Below are 18,408 nucleotides of genomic sequence, written 5' to 3'. Positions count from 1 at the left end.
GCCTGGGAAGTGTTTCACAAAGACTAAGATCGATTTTAAGTTGGACTTAACTATGGCAGGCCATTCATGCCGCTGTTTGCTCTCATCACTTACTGGCATTGGTCTCTCAAGGGGCATACAAATCACGGTCACAAATCTACAGAATTTACATTTTTTTTAAAATTCATTATTGAAGGAAAGATATTTTCTAAAGATCATAATTGAGAGAGCAATGGTGAGAGCTAAAAGTGGTATGAACGGCCTGGCATAGTTAAGTCCAACTTAAAGTTGATCTTTGTCTTTGTGAAATGCCCCCTGATCATTTAGCATGAAGATGAACTTACCTCGATATCTACATTGGCAGAGTCTGAAGCTCCGATCAGGAGGTAGCTGATAGTTTCTGCAATATCTGGAAGAAGAAAAAAAACAGCAAACATTATTTATATCATCGCGTTATTCAATATCAAAATCAAACAAAGGAACATAACATAACGATTATTATTGTTGTATTTTATTTGTATCCTCGAATGTATATATTGTCTATGTTGCTTGTATATGTACATGTAAGTCACTCGCCAGTGGAGGACAAATTTCTGTATTTTTTAAATCAGACAATAAATTATTTTTAAATCTTGAATCTTGAAATAATTATATGCGCATTTCAGAAAAAGTCACGCCCGGTCATGCAATGATTAATCACATGTACGGCAACAACAGCAAGTATGTACTATGACATTCAATTAAACATCTACATGTTCGAGCATATACATCTAACTATTCATCCATTTATCATACAAGTTGTATCTGACCCTGTTAATCAATTCAAAAATAAATCCCATCTTACTTTGTTTAAGCAGCTGCACAGCGAGGCTGGGGCAGTTTGCACACATGAGTGATAGCATACGAATCACCATGATGAACGTCCCGGTACTGATGATAGGGGGTGTCACTACCAGCTGAAATAAAAAGAAACAGATTAAGTACATTGTTAACATCAATAATCACTGATCATTTGAGAGAGTGAGTTGTAAACAAAAAGTTAAAGATGACCCATTCCCTGTATATAGCATGTCATTATCAAACATCTGTAGTTTTAAAGGGATCGTTTAACAATGTTAAATCTGAGATGCATGGCCCTACGTGTTATCAGTGTCTGTGATATGGTGTAATATTGAAGCCCTAAAAAAATTGTGCTTCAAAATGATCAAGAAGTGCCTCAAAAAAGTAAAAATCTTTGAGTGACCAGTTTTACCATACTCGTTTTCCCCAATAGACTGTAGTGTTATGAAAACCGTCAGGCGACCGTTTTTCAAAATTTGTAATTCCAATCATAAATATCTTGATAATCAGACAGACGATTGGCTTGTAAAAGTCATGGGGTTCCTGACTGACCTAAAGATTTATAATTATCATTGCATCATGAGCTAAATCCAGAATTTTGTTTCAGAATCTGAGACAAAGTTACCGGATCCCTTTAAGAATGTAAATGTAAATGTAAATATGTTGATGTATATGGAATAAATAAACATCAGATCAAATCAAAAGTATGGGAGTTTAAATTTCAAAGCAGATAAATCATTTTCTAGGTTAGTAACCATTGCCTGTTTTTAAAGAGTAAAGTAATGCCTGGTTACAACAAAATATAGAGCAATATTTGTTACATTGTTAAGAAAGTCGAGGTAAAATATCTGAAGTCATTTCGAATTACATAGAGCAGTTATATCATAATGTGATATAAACTGCAGAAGGAACGGACTAGTACCACTACCACTACTATACTACTTCTACTACCACCACCACCACTACCACTACCACTACTACTATTACTTCTACTACTTCTACTATTATTATCATTATCATCATCATTAGTATTATGATTATCATAATAATATAGATCAGACAGTTTCAACATACCAGTTGTTGTAGGTTGGTGAGAAGACCATGTTCAGCTATAAGCAATAGAAGCTTTTCATCATTCTGGTAGTTATCCACAAGACGGGCGAAACACAGGCAACAGCTCTCTACAGACTTCTTATCCTGCACAGCGAGAGAGAGAGAGAGAGAGAGAGAGAGAAAGAGAGAGAGAGGAAGAGAGAGAGGAAGAGAGAGGAAGAGAGAGAGAAAGAGTGTTCATGAGTAGGTAAAACATGTCCTTGTGGTACGGTCAAACGGGTCTTAGTGGCCACCTCTGTATAAAGGCCACCTGTCTGTAGTGGTCAGCTATATTCAAGTGTGTGTTGTGGTTATTTTACCTAACTGCTAAGAAAGCATAAATGCTTGTAAGTAAGCAACCAGACTGCTGACGGCTTTAGGTCCTCTCCAAGGGACCTGGCAATGAGGATTAATACCTTACCAAAGGGCACTAGCGCATCGCCTTGGTTTCGAACCCGGGTCACTGGAGACCACTGCTCTACCGACTGAGCTATCGCGCCTCCTCATATTGCCTTCCTCTATGAGGAAACATGATGAAGAACCTCTCTGGAAGGGTCACCTGTCTACAGTGGCCACTTCCTGTGTTTCCCTTGGGTAGCCTTAATAGACAGGTTTGACTGTATCTTGAATACAATATATCAACAATAGTTGTCTTCTCTCCAACTTGATATTCTTGAAAGAAATAGTTTGAAAATAAAGGCAACACATACCATAAAGGAGTTTCTACTGCAAATTTTCAAAAATTCTCCTTCAATTTTGCCGCGACTGATTTCATTTCAATAAATCATTTTAAAGGCCGTCATTACTACTGGGCCAGAAGAGATTAGACCACACAGCGAGGTCACTGACAGGTGGCTATCTCATTAACTCAGCTCTTAACTAACATAAGAAAAAGAGGATCATGGGGGACCCACAGGCACCGATGGGGGAAGTTTTCTATATAGAGGGAGCAAGTAGCTACAAGTAGGACAGTGGGGCTTTAAATACATTAAAAATTTATTATTCATATTTTGGAATCATTCTGAATTGTTATTTGCCATACCTGGTGTTGAAGTCTTCCAGTGAGCAATGGTAACGAGTTGGCGACCAAATTAAATTCATCCGGTCCCATGCTTTGGCAACAGTTAGCTGCAACAGCCAAGGCATTTCGCTGGGCAGTTATTGAGAAGAACTCGATGTAGAGAAGGCATGCAGAGAGACCACCCTACAAGAAGCAGCAAAAAAGAAGTGATAAGTTGGATTTTTCAAGATAACATTGAAGAAATTGGTGATTAACAAATGATGATAATGTAATATCAAAGTTGAGTTTAAAATGTTTATTAGGACAATGAGTGCAACCTAAATGAATCAACTAAAAAATAGAACTTTTGAGGGCTTATTTTTCTTTGCCATCCAATTTTGGGTAACGGGTATCTAATTTTTTTACCTGAACACCAGGCTCTAGGGCTCGTACTTGGTATTATCTTGCAATCACAGCATGTAACATGCTGGTAAAAACATTATCATTGTCCCATGTCTACAATATTGTTTCAAAATGCAACAGGGTTTCTTTTTACTTTCCTTTTTTCATACAACATTGACACTTTTTGAAATGATCATTCATGAGTAAACCTAAGAAGTATGGCAATGTAAACAACCTAACCTCAAGGACATGATATCCCCATAAAGAGAAGACTACTGAAAATAGTGTGTAGAAGGGGACTTTCCCATTACTGTTTATTTTTCTATGAATAAGTGTAGTGTTTCTTACTGCCTGAAGTATGGCTTTGCTGTGTCTTCGAGACAGCATCTCCAGAGCTGTTAGAGATTGCTCGGCGACGTCCATGCACTGGATCACTTGGAGCTAGAATGAGGGAAGAAACATGGTAAAAATTCAGGGTTGGTTGGTAAATACTGGGGCGGGAAATACAGGGTGATGAAGCCAAGCAAATTTTGACCCACGAAAGGAAATACCAGGAAGTACTGGAAAGTACTCCACAAACAATACTTTTAACAACGGAAAACTGTTGATCCAAGATTGTCCTTGTGTGTAATCTCTCTTTCTCTCTCTCTCTCTCTCTCTCTCTCTCTCTCTTTCATCTCCTCTCTTTGTTTCTTCTACCACCACTCTCTGTTTTCTTCTATGTTCTTATTTCATTTTGATTCAAATTTGTCTAATCTTTTGTAACTAATTTTTCTTCTTTTATTTGTAATTCAAAGTTCAAACTTTACAGGAAATATAATATGAATATATAAGTAAGAATGTTACCTTCTCTAGGAATACCGGTATTGCATCCATGACAACAGACGATGACCTCGGTAGAGCTTCCATCATGTAGGTCAATGCGCGGCAGGCATGGTTCATCTAGGGGTCAAAGGTAAGAATAAGAAATAATGTTTACAGCAACGTATTACAAACCAAGGCTCTCTAACTGACCATTACATGAAAAATACATGTAGCTATTTAGCAAATAGACATCCTGATATACAAATCAATAACTATTGTAATATAAAGTATCAGTCTTGTTCTGTATGCATATTTAGCAAGATCAGATAATCTGTTTAGATTAAACATAACACAAAAATGTGCAAGCATGTATCATAACGACCCAAAATAGTTGATTTGATAAGCTCCTGAGCTAGCTCAACAGTGCTACTTTACAGACACACAATAAAGAACTGTTCAAAAGCTCCTGAATAAAAGTGCATCTTCAAACACTCTAGGAACATCCCTAAAACATTTACTTACATGTTCGTCTCTTCAAGATATAATTTTGTTAGGGATGCCAACTTGAATTCATTTAATTTGCCTAAGATAGATCCTGATATGTAAGGGCACATTATGTTATGTCCATTGTAAAGTTTCAGAGATGGAAGGCCCTGAAATCTAACATGAGACTGGAAATTGGCCTCCCTGTGTTTCTGTCTTACATTTGATTAAATTATTATTATTCCATTTCATTTCTTTTTTTTTCTTTTTTGTATTCATCTATCTATCTATCTATTTATTTATATATTCCTTTTTCCATTGATCCATATATTCATTCATTTATTCATTTTAATTATTTTAATTTGTATTATTATTTTTTTTTTTTTTTTTTTTTGGGGGGGGGGGGGGGGGGAGGGGATGGTCTCTGAATTGTTTAGGGTTGCTGGTCCTTGGAGGCTTGGGGTGTACTCACGATGTCAAAGTTATGTTCCATGGAGAGTAGGCTGATGAGGGCGGGGACCACCTGCTTGACGGGGAATCCCCCAGCGTGTCCTCGTTGCCCATCACCAGGAGCTGGCACATCTCGATCACAGCCTGAAGCTGCTGGCTCTCGTCTCCGCTGGCCTGCAGGCCTGATAATAGCTGGTGAGCTTTGCTGCCTGGTAGGGCGAGAGGAAGATTGAAAAGACAGAATGAGCTAGGGTAATAATTTCCAAAGCTCTTTGGAAGCGCATAGAGATGTTATTTCATAACATATTGTGTGCTATACAAGAACTGAACTATAATTATTATTATTATTATTATGGTGTGTGTGTTTGTGTGTAATGGGTTTTTTACAGACGTGTATCAATCAGATTGGAATATTTACGTCTACGGACCGACCTTTAACGTCACCACCCGAAAAACGTGACTCAGCTTCGAACTGGGGTCACCTGAGCCAGTTTATAGGCATAGACGGAGAGCTGACCAAATGAACCCACTCATATTTCCCTGAGTATGGGCTAAAACTAACCTCTTTTACAGATGAGGAAAAGTATTTCTTTGATTTGAAAATTGTTAAGTTATGAATAAATATTTGGCCTTTAAACGATGTTTGAATGTATGTGGTCTTTATAGACAGGTTTGACTGTATGTGGTCTTCATAGATGGGTGGTCTTTCTATGCAGGTGGGTCTTTAAAGAGTTCTGAATATACTTACTAGCTCCAGACCCCATGCTGCGTTGTAGAAGCTGGTGCATGCGCGGTCCAAGAGCGTTGAACAGATGTGGAGGTACCCCTCGGGACTCCAGAAGAGCTAGGAGGCAACAAAAACAAGACATCATCATCATCATTTATTAAAGGGATTGAGTAACTTTGTCTCAGATTCTGAAATAAAATTCTGGACATAGCTCATGCTACAATAATAATTATAGGTCAGTCAGGAACCCCATGACTTTTACAAGCCAATCGTCTGTCTGATTATCAAGGATCATAGGATTGGAAATCGAAGTTTAAAAATTTGTTTTCCTAGTAGTTTTTATAACGCTACAGTCTATTGGGGAAAATGAGTATTGTAAAATCATCTCTTAAAGATTTTTGCTTTTTTGAGGCACTTCATGATCATTTTGAAGCGCAATTTGTTTGTGCTTCAATATTACACCATATCACAGACACTGATAACATGTAGGGCCATGCATCTCAGATTTAACATTGTTAAACGATGCCTTTGAAGTCAGCATTATTCTCTCTTACAAGGGTAGACTGAATTTCACGCCATGATGTCTCGCCCTCCCTCTACTTCTTCTTGTCTCGCGTATCCTCCTCATTCAGACCAATGTTACTGCTTTCTTTATTCACCATATCTTTCCTTGAAATTTCAAGTCTTCATTTCCCTCTTATATGCATCCACTTCCAGATCCCACGCTAATTTTCAGAGATCCATCATATTCCCTTCTCGACACATGACCTATCCATCTCAACCCACTTCTCTTTACCACTTCCAACCAGTTTCTTCTTCTTCTCCTCCTCTTTCTTTCTTTTGGCAGTTTATAGCATAATTTATGACAAAGACTCAAGAGCATATCATTCAGAAATATTCATGGAGAATACAATCCTGTGATCGCCTAGCTTAGCAAGCAGCACAAGGAGGTTGGCACGATGCCAAGGGGAATAAATTACCTTGTAGTCTCGTAACTTCAGACTCGTCAGCGTCGCCTTTGCTGCCGGCTGCTAAGGCCGAGGCACCTGTGCTGGATCCTGCGGCTGAAAAAAAAACATTAAAAACATTTTTTTCTTAATATCTTTTTTTAAATTCGAGATTGATAATCATCTTAATTTAACCCTGAAGTATTTTCATCTTTTTAAATCACACCATAGCATAATTTTCCTCTCTCACTTGCTAAATTTACCCAGGCTACCAGAATTATGAGAATCAGAATGGTACAGCTATACAACAAGTAGTAACCTTTTCCCTAGTACAAACGTGATAACAATAATAATAATAATAATATTCCGCTTTTGATATAGCGCCCAATACATCAATACAACAATGTGTCTTTAAGCGCTTTACAGATATATTATAAGTGATATGAATAAATGCATAATGGCATTTTCTTCTATTATATCGGGGTCAATAAGAAAGTTAATCGCTTTGTATAATACTTTTAAAACCTATCCGCAGTGGATAACAAGGGACATCTGTTTGAAGTGAATACCATATTACTGTAATTCTAACAATGATTATACTTGGGTCTTGAACCCTGGACCTTGCAAATGACAATATGACACAGTGGCTTCCCTGTGCAGACCCTCGTTCAATGCAAAAGTAGCATTAGTTGGGTTAGCATATGTATTAACATACCCTATAATTCTCTATCCTATATTGGTATAAAACTACCAATGACTATACTTGGGTCTTGAACCCTGGACCTTGTGAATGACAGAGGACACTTACCAGTGGCTCCCTGTGCTGACTCATCAGATGCGGTAGGAGCATTAGTTGGGTTGGCTTATGTATTAACCTCCCCTATAACTCTCAACCCTATATTGATGTCAAACTACTAATGACTTTAGGTGAGTCTTGAACCCTAGACCTTGTAAATGACAGAGGACACTTACCAGTGGCTCCCTGTGCTGACTCGTCAGATGCGGTAGGAGCATTAGTTGGGTTGGCGTCAGTATTAGCATCCCTTCCTCCAGTTCTGCCCTCCTGTCGGCCAGAGCCCCCTGGCCCTCGCTTACTCATGCCCGAGCTGCGCCGGCTCCTATTGCAAAACATCACAGTCAATAAATTACATTTTGTTATTGCTACTTTAATACCCATCATCCTAACTGGTCATATTTATTAACATAGTTACAGACATTTTGTACATGTGTTTTTATATATTTACATGTTTGACCAATCTTATCCATTAATACAATTTACAGGGTTTTTTTTCCTTTGTCCAAGAGCTATTTTTGCATGGGGGGGGGGGGGGGGGGGGGGGACCATATGCAATTTTTTTTTTAGTCACTGATACACATATTCACAGCATATCTAATCCAATCGGAAGTTTAATTAAATTATGTTTTTTAATGTACATACATGCATGATACCAGTGATTCACATGTTGATGATCGTTTGTTACTTTATACCACATCACAACATCAAAAAGAAAAGCTTCTTGATATAAGTGTAGGCACCAATAACAGGACACATCCTGGTTCAAGTCACATGCACAGCATACAAACACACGTAGCATGAAATTTTGGTCATAACCATTCAGCTATTTCTTGTTATATTTAGAATACGATGGTATTCAAGGATAAATCCCCTTTCAGAATATTTATTTTTTCTACACTATCAAACTGAAATAAATAGAATGAGAAAGCCCACAAAATCATTCCTCAATCCTCATGATAACCACAACCCAACTATCTCTTCCATTTGAGGTATCTTTGAGGCAACCGATACCATGGAAACCATTGTCTCTCTCTCGTCTCTCTCTCTCTCCCTACGTACCTTGTGCTTGCACACGTTCCCGTGGTGGTTTCTGTTGACCTCTGACGGAGAGAATCGGAGCGAGCGGTCGATGACCGGCCCTTTCCCTTCCCTGCTTCAAGAGAAACACAAGAGATGCATCAGACAAATACGCAAGAGAAGGAAAGTTCACAAATTTCATGAGTAGTTCAGATTTGTTTAAGTCCTTGGCATGACATTGACAAAACACTGAATTTTACAATTCATGAAAGTTGAAACACAAGAGATACATAAGACATGTACGTGAGAGGGACACGTGTCTTCATAATGATCACAAACCTGCTGACAAAATTACACAACAAAAATGACGACCCTTTCATGGCAAAAGTATGAATATAGCAATTTATTTTGCATGCGTTTACACGGAAGCTTTCAGAAAAAGAGAAGAATTTAGGTTTTGTAGCATTGGTCTGAGTGCCGCAAGACCTGCTGACAAAATTAAACAACAAGTACATGTATGAATACAATGTATTTTGCATGCATTTTGACAGTTTTCAGAAAAAGAAAAGAATCTAGGCTTTGTAGCATTGGTCTGATTGCCGTAAGGTGGGAATCATTTCTTCTTAGTAGGAATGGTTGGTATCTATGGTAATGATATCTTGATAAAACATAATGGGGCGAAAGATGAAACCTCACCATATTTTGTTTTTTAATTTTTGCATTGCAGCCAAATAAGAATTGTATCCTTCTGATAAACTTATAACTTCAGAACATTGGGGACGGATTATTCTGAATCAGAATGATTTGAAAGAAGCATGGGGCTATTCTTTAAAGGCACACTGCACTACTTGTAGCTACTTGCACCCTCTATATAACAAACAATGCATAATCGGTGACCATTGGTCCCCCATGATCCTCTTTTTCTTATGTTAACTGAGAGCTGAGTTGATGAGATAAGCTTTAAAGCTTATCTGCCATAGTTTACAGGAGGGATTAGACCGCCCTGCAAGGTCACTGGACAGGTGGTTATCTCATCAACTCAGCTCTCAGTTAACATAAGAAAAAGAGGATCATGGGGACCAATGGTCACCGATTTGGCATTGTTTGTTATATAGAGGGCGCAAGTAGCTACAAGTAGTGCAGTGGGCCTTTAAAGCTTCTAAACGGAAAGGGTAGTCTTATCATCTTTTTCAATACAAAGCAGTTACATGTACATGTACTCTTACCTCACATAGGTGCTTCAACAAAAAGTGGATAGACATGAACAAACGTGCTTTACTTGTTAAAGGGATCGTTTAACAATGTTAAATCTGAGATTCACGGCCCTACGTGTTATCAGTGTCTGTGATACGGTGTAATATTGAAGCCCTAAAAAAATTGCACTTCAAAATGATCAAGAAGTGCCTCAAAAAAGTAAAAATCTTTGAGTGACCGGTTTTACCATACTCGTTTTCCCCAATAGACTGTAGTGTTATGAAAACCGTCAGGCGAACGGTTTTCAAAACTTGTAATTCCAATCATAAATATCTTGATAATCAGACAGGCGATCGGCTTGTAAAAGTCATGGGGTTCCTGACTGACCTAAAGGTTTATAATTCTCATTGCATCATGAGCTAAATCCAGAATTTTGTTTCAGAATCTGAGACAAAGTTACCGGATCCCTTTAATACACCAGTAATAAGTCAGCTCATCAAATTATCCATTCTTTTTTCCAGATGATTTCCTTCATTTTGTCTTCCCAAAGCCGCTAGCCAAACTCAATAATTGCTACTTGACATAACAAACCTCTTTATATAATTCTTTCCCTAAAAACATTATCTACTTTGTTTTTGCTTTTTCCTAAATTTGTGGGGTTTTTCCTTCCAGGCATCACTGTTATTTTCAAACAATCATGTTGTGTAAGAACACAATGTGTGGCAAAGGTAGATTAATGTCTTGCCAAAAGACATTAGTTTTGGGACTAATTAATTAATGTTATTCTTTTCCTTGTGAAAATTGAATTACTGGTTTACCCACCTTTGACAGTTGCTTTGTGGTTGCTACTCTGCTTTCTGGCTTTTGGCTGTGACGCAGAAGCCGATGAAGATTGCTTGGCGGTAGCGGGCTTGGCAAGTTTCTTATTGCTTTTCCTCTTGGCCTGTGCTGCTGCTTGCACAGGGGTTTTCTGTATTGCAGTTTTGGAGACCGTCCCTTTGGCCTTCTTAGAACCTGCTTGGTCGCTTGGCGTAAGGCTTTTGGCTTTGGTAGCACTTGCGGTCAGATCGTTTGCTTTGGTTTGAGGTTCACCAAAGGTAACACTGTTCAGTTTGGGTTCCTCCAACGACTTGGTGAAGGAGGTGGAAAGGGTGGTGGTAGTCCTGAGACCTAGGCGGCGCGGGGAGTAGTAGTCCAAGGCCTCAAATTGGTAGGGGTGATGTCGGGAGTATGAGCGTAGGGAGCGGGATGTAATGTTTATATTCACCCGGCCACTTTTCGAATCACTCGACACACTAGGTTCGGAGCCCTCTAGTTCCCCCGTAGGAAGGGCTGCACTTGTGAAAGAACTCCCGGCGAAACAGACGCTGCCTGTGGAGTCCGATAAGCTAAAACGACTTGATCCTCCAGAGAGGGAAGACCACGCTGATGAAGCGGAAGACGTGCTCCCGCGCCTGCGCTGCTTAGAGTCCCGCGAGTGCGCGCTCTCGTTGCCGCTGACGTTGTTCTGGACAGAGTCCTCGCTCTGCAGGAGGTTGTGCTTGGAAAGCTCGACAGTCTTTTTGGATTTCTTTGGGAGGTTGTGACGCTTGCTCTTGAGAGTGGTCACTGGAATGCACACTTCGTGTTTGTGTCTATTGTTTTTGATTAGCTGAGCACCGCTGCTGCTGTCAGCGTTGGAGGCATCCAAGAGAGTACTTGATGATACCTTGGAAGGTGGAGCTCCGTGGCTCTCGGTTGAAGCCTTCCTCTTGCTTGCACTGGTGAGAGTTTGCTTCTTGCTGCAATACCAAAAACACACAAATAGGTGGATATGTAAATGAAAAAAACCAACATTTGAACAGCTTGTGAGGAATCTGCGTACACAAACCCTCCATTTACATGTACCTATGATCTTTTGTAAAATGTCATTTTCTATTTTTTTAAACATTCAATTAAAACAACTTTACTCGCATTGTTCGACAGTGGAACGCTCTCCCTTTTGAGGTTGTCCTGGCTCCATCAGTGGAAGCCTTCCAGCGACAACTAAAGACAGGGGGGAAGTAAATTCCGGCAAATTTTGTACTGGCACTATGTATATATACACCTTTCACCTGCACACCTGGGCATCCCTATGTCGCCACACACACATGCACTCACACACATCTGCAAGAATCTTCAGCAGTGAAGGAGGCAGATTATTCTGAAGAAGAAGAAGAAGAAGAAAAAAAAAAAGAGATGAGAGGGACATGGTTACATCTTTCAACCTACCTTGACTTGATGCAAGTCTCCTGTCTAGAGGACACTTGATGCTTCTGGTGATTTGATAGGTCTTGTACAAGACTGGCTACCGAAGATCCAGCAGTTGAGGAGGCCACGGCGTTGCTAGTGGTGGTAGACGTGGTAGCAGTGGCACCTCGCTTTGATCGTCGGTGTTTGGACCCCCCTAATTGGTGGCAGCTAGGGCTCTGGTCGGCCATAATAGGCACCGGTCCTGGGACGAGACATTCCCAAAGGTTCCTCAGGTCAGGCGAATGATATCTGCTCTCTGCAAGAAACAACAAGCAAACATTTAATCAATTTCCTTCAATTTGTATTTCACTAGCACTATGTGACCTGGGTGGTGCATGTATAACACCTAGGAGAATTTAATAGTCAACAGATGAAGAAAAAAAATATTACCTCTATATCAATCTGAGATATTCCCATAAGGTTTCTCATTCAGGCAGAGGATATATGCTCTCTGAAAGATGCAAGCCGCAGTAATTTTCTGTTGTTGTTTTTTTCACATGTGACTGAATTTCAAGTAGGAAGAGGAGAAAATTGCATCTAAAAAAAAAAGGTCCAACATATTATACTCACTGTATATACATGTACGTAGCATGCCCTATTTATCTTGCTCCCTTTTTCCATTAACACTAATACAATATATGAATTTTGTATGACTAATCATTTCTACACATCAAACATTTATGGGTTAGTTCTCAATTATTTTCACCACACTACAGGTATCATCATGCATCTGGATGAAGGGCATGAACACAGTATTTTGTGCATTTCTTTCATTATTTTTGTTTTTGTTTTATTTGTTTGTTTGTATGTTTGTTTTGGAAACAAAGTCGATGCACTAGTGCCCTTTGGTAAGGCATTAATCTTTATTACTAGGTCCCTCAGAGAGGACCTTAAGCCATCGGCCGTCTGGTTGCTTACTTACAAGCATTTATGCTTTCTTAGCAGTCAGGTAAAAAAAAAATAACCACTAACCATCTCCAATTTAGTTTTAGTTATGAAAGGTTAATACAGGAACTACCTGTAAATGTATAGCCAATTACTGTGAACAAATTGTAGACATTTTGTAATGACTTTCATTTTCATTTTTGACTTCCATTTATATGCTGTCAAACTATTTTTTTACAACTACAAGTACATGTACATGCTTTAATATAACTTAATATTCTATTGCCATTTATCGCAGGGATGTAGCCATTGGTTGAGTTTTTAACTTTTCCTGTATCCCAAGGCATGTTTGGTTTTCAACTATCTAAATACATAAATTATATCAAAGAAGTTCATATAAAATATTGAATTTCAAGAAATAAACCAACTGTCGCATTCAGTAAATGTTTCTTGCTATGAAAATGGCAGCCCTTAACATTTTTTTAAAATTCCATGCCGCAAAAATTTCTGGTTTTATAGTATTTTTTTCTATGAAAGTATGTAAGTCGTACTTTAAAACAATAAAATCAAGAATAATCATTTAAAAAAGATGAAATGCCTCCCAAATGGACACAAAGGAGAGCCTCTCTCGAGTGCCTTACTGCCTCGAGCCTCATCTTATGATACACATGTATTGATTTTTCCTGCCAGACAATCTCATAAACCCATAAGAGTAAAGTATGCCCATGTTAAGCCCTTTATATTGACAATTCCCTGTCCTTCCTTGCAGTAGAAGAAGATTACAGTGTCATAAAATTGGTCTTTTGTGTCATCATTCCACAAGTTCACACTCAAGTCCACAAGCAAGACACAACAATGGTCCAATCACTTCCACACATGAAAGGCTATGTATGAACGTGTACATGTACATTACGTGTACATTACATACACAAACAGGTATAATAAGTTACATCTGCAGTACTGTGTATGTAATGTACATGTACATGTACCTGTCAACCTTTCACAGCAAAAATTAGGAATCTCTCAAGACAAAATTAGGAATACAGTCTATTTTGTATACTTTTCACGAAGATTATTTTAGAAAAAGAGAGGAATCTAGGGATCAAAACAATAGCTTGAAGGCCAAAAATAAAAGGAATTATTCCACCAAAATAGGATTGATTGGAAACCATGTACAATAGCTCACTTAAAGTATTGCTTGATATAAAGTAGACACATTATCACCAAGTCACACCAAAGTCTATGGAATAATACATGCAGTCACACGTGACACAGTGTAGTGTCTACTTTATTCCAAGCAATACAGTACCAAATGTTTTACATGTGTACTGCATCTAGTGTCCAATAAACCATGTAATTATGAAAATATTTGATGTATGTATCCCCAACCCTCGGAAATTGTCATTAATCACTTCTGTGCCGCCAGACTTTGTTATAATGATCATTAATTTGATGGCAAGTAACTCATTAAGGATTTTAAAGCTACTGTTATGTTTCACTGTTAAATTAGCATTAAATAGTCTCTATGATATTACACTATGAATTGTCTCATGAAAACGTAAACATGAATACATTACTTCTGTGTTGTATGATTTACATGTTCCATAGTACCAGAACTATGGAACAATCTCCCAGAGTCGCTAAAATGTTGTCCTTCACTACATCAGTTTAAATCCGAAATGAAAACATATCTGCTTCGATCATGCCAGTCTTAAATCATAAAGTAAATATGTGATTGTAATGGATTTGATAATTGTAAGTGATAAGCGGTGAAACCTCAATATTTGTCATGGCTTCCCTTTTCTCTCTCTCTCTCTCTCTCTCATATCTAAGCGCATACCGTAGAGACAATTATGTAATATGCGCGCTATATATTCGGGGCAGCACCAGGAGCGTCACAACGTGACGGACATGTGCGCTAGAGGCCACCATTATTATTATTATTATTATAAGAATCAAACATTATTATTATTATTAAATTGTATGCATGATACCTGTTTCTGTACAAAGAAATAAAACTAGAGCCATACATGCAGCACTTCATGTATACATGTATTGTACACCAATTAATTCCATTCATTAATCACAGACAGCAGTATCAACATGTACTTGAGTACATGAAATGTATGTATCACCTACATGTACATGTATGTTGAAGTTGAGCTATTTTTAACTCTCTCATATATGGTTACCGGTACATAGACTGATAAATCATTGACCACATCCAAATTTTGGGGCGATTTTCATCTTATCTGAGCTCATGCGACCCTCCACAGGGGGACCACAAACTTGGCAAATCAAAGATCTACCTCTTTTCTATGAATAGGCCTGTCCTTATCAGCTGGAGTTTACAAAATAACCCGCTATTTTAACTATCACGATCGCAAAATAACCAGTTAATTTGCGTCATCATCAGCCCCCAGTTGCAGTTAGCGGGATATTTGGTCGAGAAAATATCCAGAGAAATCTTGGTCTTGTTTCCAAAATATCCCACTATGTGGGAAATAGCGGGCTAATTTGCACCCGTCCGAGCTAGTTTGTGATGAGCGTATCAATCTGGTGAAGACGCAATTTCGAGGTTCGTGATAATATCCCGAGTCTGAAAATAGTGGGTTATTTGGCAAACTCAAGCTGATGAAGGCAGGCAGGCATATCCCTATCCCTATCCCTATCTTTATGATTCAAGTTGACCAGCCGATATACATGTAAGAACTACTACTTTATGGAGTTACTAATGCATACCAAACTGTGTTCTGATTCGGAATATTCATAATGAAGTATCTTATTCAGAATACGGAAATCTAAACATGTATCTACAATATAAACAAAGTTCCCCATGGCCATGTGCAGTGTAAAGTCAAGGGAACAGAAGGTCCAAATGCCTGAACATTTAATTTTAGTATGCATATGTTTCAGAATAACTTAATCAAAACTAATGTATATTTAAATTGTCATATTCAATGACAATGAAATCTGCAAAAATTACTCAATTTGATATTGCAACATATCCCTTTGGGAATCACCTATACACAGTTACTATGCAGTGAGTTATTGGCAATAAATAGCAATATATCTTGAATTTATTATAGAAACGTGTGTCACTCTGTGAATTATGCCAAGTTGGTCAAAAGCAAAATGGCCACTCCTAAAAGAATCTGGCAACTTTGTGCACTCTCTGATGACTGCAATACAGTGCCATAAACTTGTACGCTAGTCCCACATGTACATATTTATGTCTGTAGCAATAAAAATACATGTACATTTACGTGTACATACATAATGTACCGTAGTTATTTTGTAAATGGCTGAGTTTATATACATTGTAGCTCATGGCAACAACGACGAATGGCAACAACAACAAAAGTCAACAGTCTTTGTCAAAATCATTTCAAGGATTGTTATTCAATGCAAATTTTTCTGCTCAAATGAACATATTTTTTCTACTTTATTTTGGCATGGTCTATTTTGTCATTGAGTCATGCTGTACCTTAGTTTAAAGATGAAGTTGAGTTTTGGTCATGCGATTGCATTGTGAAAGAAACGGTGTGGAATCGATCTGAAGAGGTTGATCATCTAGCATATAAGAATGTGTGTGTATTGCAAGGTTCTGGAATAATCAAAATGATAAGAAATTTGGCCAAGTCTTGGTAAAGTTACAAACACTGTACACAGAAAGATGTATATGGGACTACACGAACACATGGCGTAAAGGATTTTTACAATGTTACACGACATATTTAGAATATGAAGGCATTTGAAGAGCCATGCTTTTCAGGGAACATGTCATATCTGATGTTCTTCCACACTTGCATAATAAGAATGATAACGTTCACAAATTATTTTTCACCTCTTCCCAGAACTCAACCTTCTCCTTAATTTGGTGCAGTGAGTTGACTCAGGAACTTGTATGGTTTGCACTGCCTGAACATATGTGTCACATGTTCAGCAGTGAAGTGCATAGTCCATTTCTGGCTCCATCACTACTACACATGTTTCCTGAATACAATGAACTTTCAAAGATCAATACCTACATGTATGTATGTAGGTCCAAGTGCAATGTTTTTCCTCTTTTCTTTTTCCATTTTTTGTCCTTGTTTTATGAATTCTCTCTTTAATATACATGTAGTACTCGTTGCATTTCTATCTTGTGTTATGTTTAAAGTGATACAGTAACATTGCCTCAGATTCTGAAACAAAATCCTGGATTCAGCTCATGCTGCAATCATAATTAGAAACCTTTGGGTCAGTCAAAAATTCCATGACTTTTACAAGCTGATCGCCTGTCTGATTATCAAGATATTTATGATTGGAGATCATAATTTCATTTTTTCGTTTTTTATAACACTACAGTCTATTGGGGAAAATGAGTATGGCAAGACCGGTCACTCAAAGATTTTTATTTTTTTGAGGCACTTCATGATCATTTTAAAACGCAATTTTTTTAGAGCTTTAATATTACACCATATCACAGACACTGATAACACGTAGGGCTATGCATCTCAGATTTCCCAATGTCAAACGCTGCCTTAAAGAAATTATAAATGCCCTGATCACCGTCTTGGTGGACGTGTTGTGTGTTATGAATGTCTGCGTTATTATCCATGAATACATGCTTGTATACTGTATGCAAGGATGCCAGTAATTTCTAGTTATTTAGCATGAAAATAGCAGCATGTTAAGAGTCCCATATGCTCTGAACCATGTGAAGACTGGAAAAAAAAGCCTGAAATGGAGAGCTAGAGAGGTAACAGAGCCTGAAATCAGACAAAAGACATTCTTTCCTTTTTAAAGCTAAATCATATTTCTTTTAATCTTCATACAATCTCCAGGCAAGGCCAAGCTATCTTGTTCCATATGTTACCCACCATAGATATACCGGTAGATTATATTTAGCAAGTCATACTAGAGCTCCAATCAAATATCAAGCAAAATGAAGTGTGTTTTTTTTTTAACTCATTAACATTTTGGACATAATATTATATGACCACATATATGTTGGACTTGCCCTTCATTTTTTTCTTCCAGTAATTTATCCTCTCTTCCTTCCTCACTCTTCCTTATCCTCTCGTCCCTTCCTCCCCCCCCCATTCCTCCCACCCCCCCCCCCCCCCGATGACTTTCCTGCCAATGATTTTAAAGGTATACATGTATTACCTTCTGACCCCATTGTGCCTTTGCCCTACTACATGTACATGCTTTGAATGGCTGCTTTCATAGCAGACACATACATTGTACATACATACATGTACATGGCATTTTATCCATGACCTCTACGAGTGAATGGTATTTACACATGAACACACAGCATTGCAATACATGGGGCACAGCGTAGAGAGAGCTTTGACATCACAATTCACAATAGATTTCTTCATCTGTAAGATAAATGACGAATGAAAACCTATTCTGTCAAATGTGAGCCTCAACCTGAAGCACCCCCCCCCCCCTGTGTGTTTGTGGGGGGGGGGCTCCTTGATCAAAATGTAAACAAACTATTTTTGTCAAATCATTCTCTTATTAGAGT

General features: G+C 38.2%; 1 protein-coding gene across 1 annotated transcript in view; it reads right to left on the bottom strand.

Moving 5' to 3' along the window:
• The window catches only part of LOC105443981 (E3 ubiquitin-protein ligase TRIP12-like), a 58,532-nt gene that overhangs the window by 32,829 nt on the left and 7,295 nt on the right, over window positions 1-18,408 (bottom strand). Inside the window, 14 exon segments of the mRNA XM_030981747.1 lie at window positions 324-388; window positions 824-935; window positions 1,894-2,016; window positions 2,954-3,115; window positions 3,662-3,754; window positions 4,160-4,255; window positions 5,073-5,146; window positions 5,149-5,259; window positions 5,799-5,894; window positions 6,758-6,841; window positions 7,697-7,842; window positions 8,580-8,670; window positions 10,554-11,512; window positions 11,982-12,258. Coding sequence (XP_030837607.1) covers window positions 324-388; window positions 824-935; window positions 1,894-2,016; window positions 2,954-3,115; window positions 3,662-3,754; window positions 4,160-4,255; window positions 5,073-5,146; window positions 5,149-5,259; window positions 5,799-5,894; window positions 6,758-6,841; window positions 7,697-7,842; window positions 8,580-8,670; window positions 10,554-11,512; window positions 11,982-12,258 — 2,489 coding nt within the window.

The sequence above is a fragment of the Strongylocentrotus purpuratus genome, unplaced genomic scaffold, assembly GCF_000002235.5.
Source record: "Strongylocentrotus purpuratus isolate Spur 01 unplaced genomic scaffold, Spur_5.0 spur5_scaffold_12, whole genome shotgun sequence".
In the NCBI taxonomy this organism is placed as follows: Eukaryota; Metazoa; Echinodermata; class Echinoidea; order Camarodonta; family Strongylocentrotidae; genus Strongylocentrotus; species Strongylocentrotus purpuratus.
Note: the sequence above shows the minus strand (reverse complement) of the source record. Positions and strands in the feature narration are given on the sequence as shown.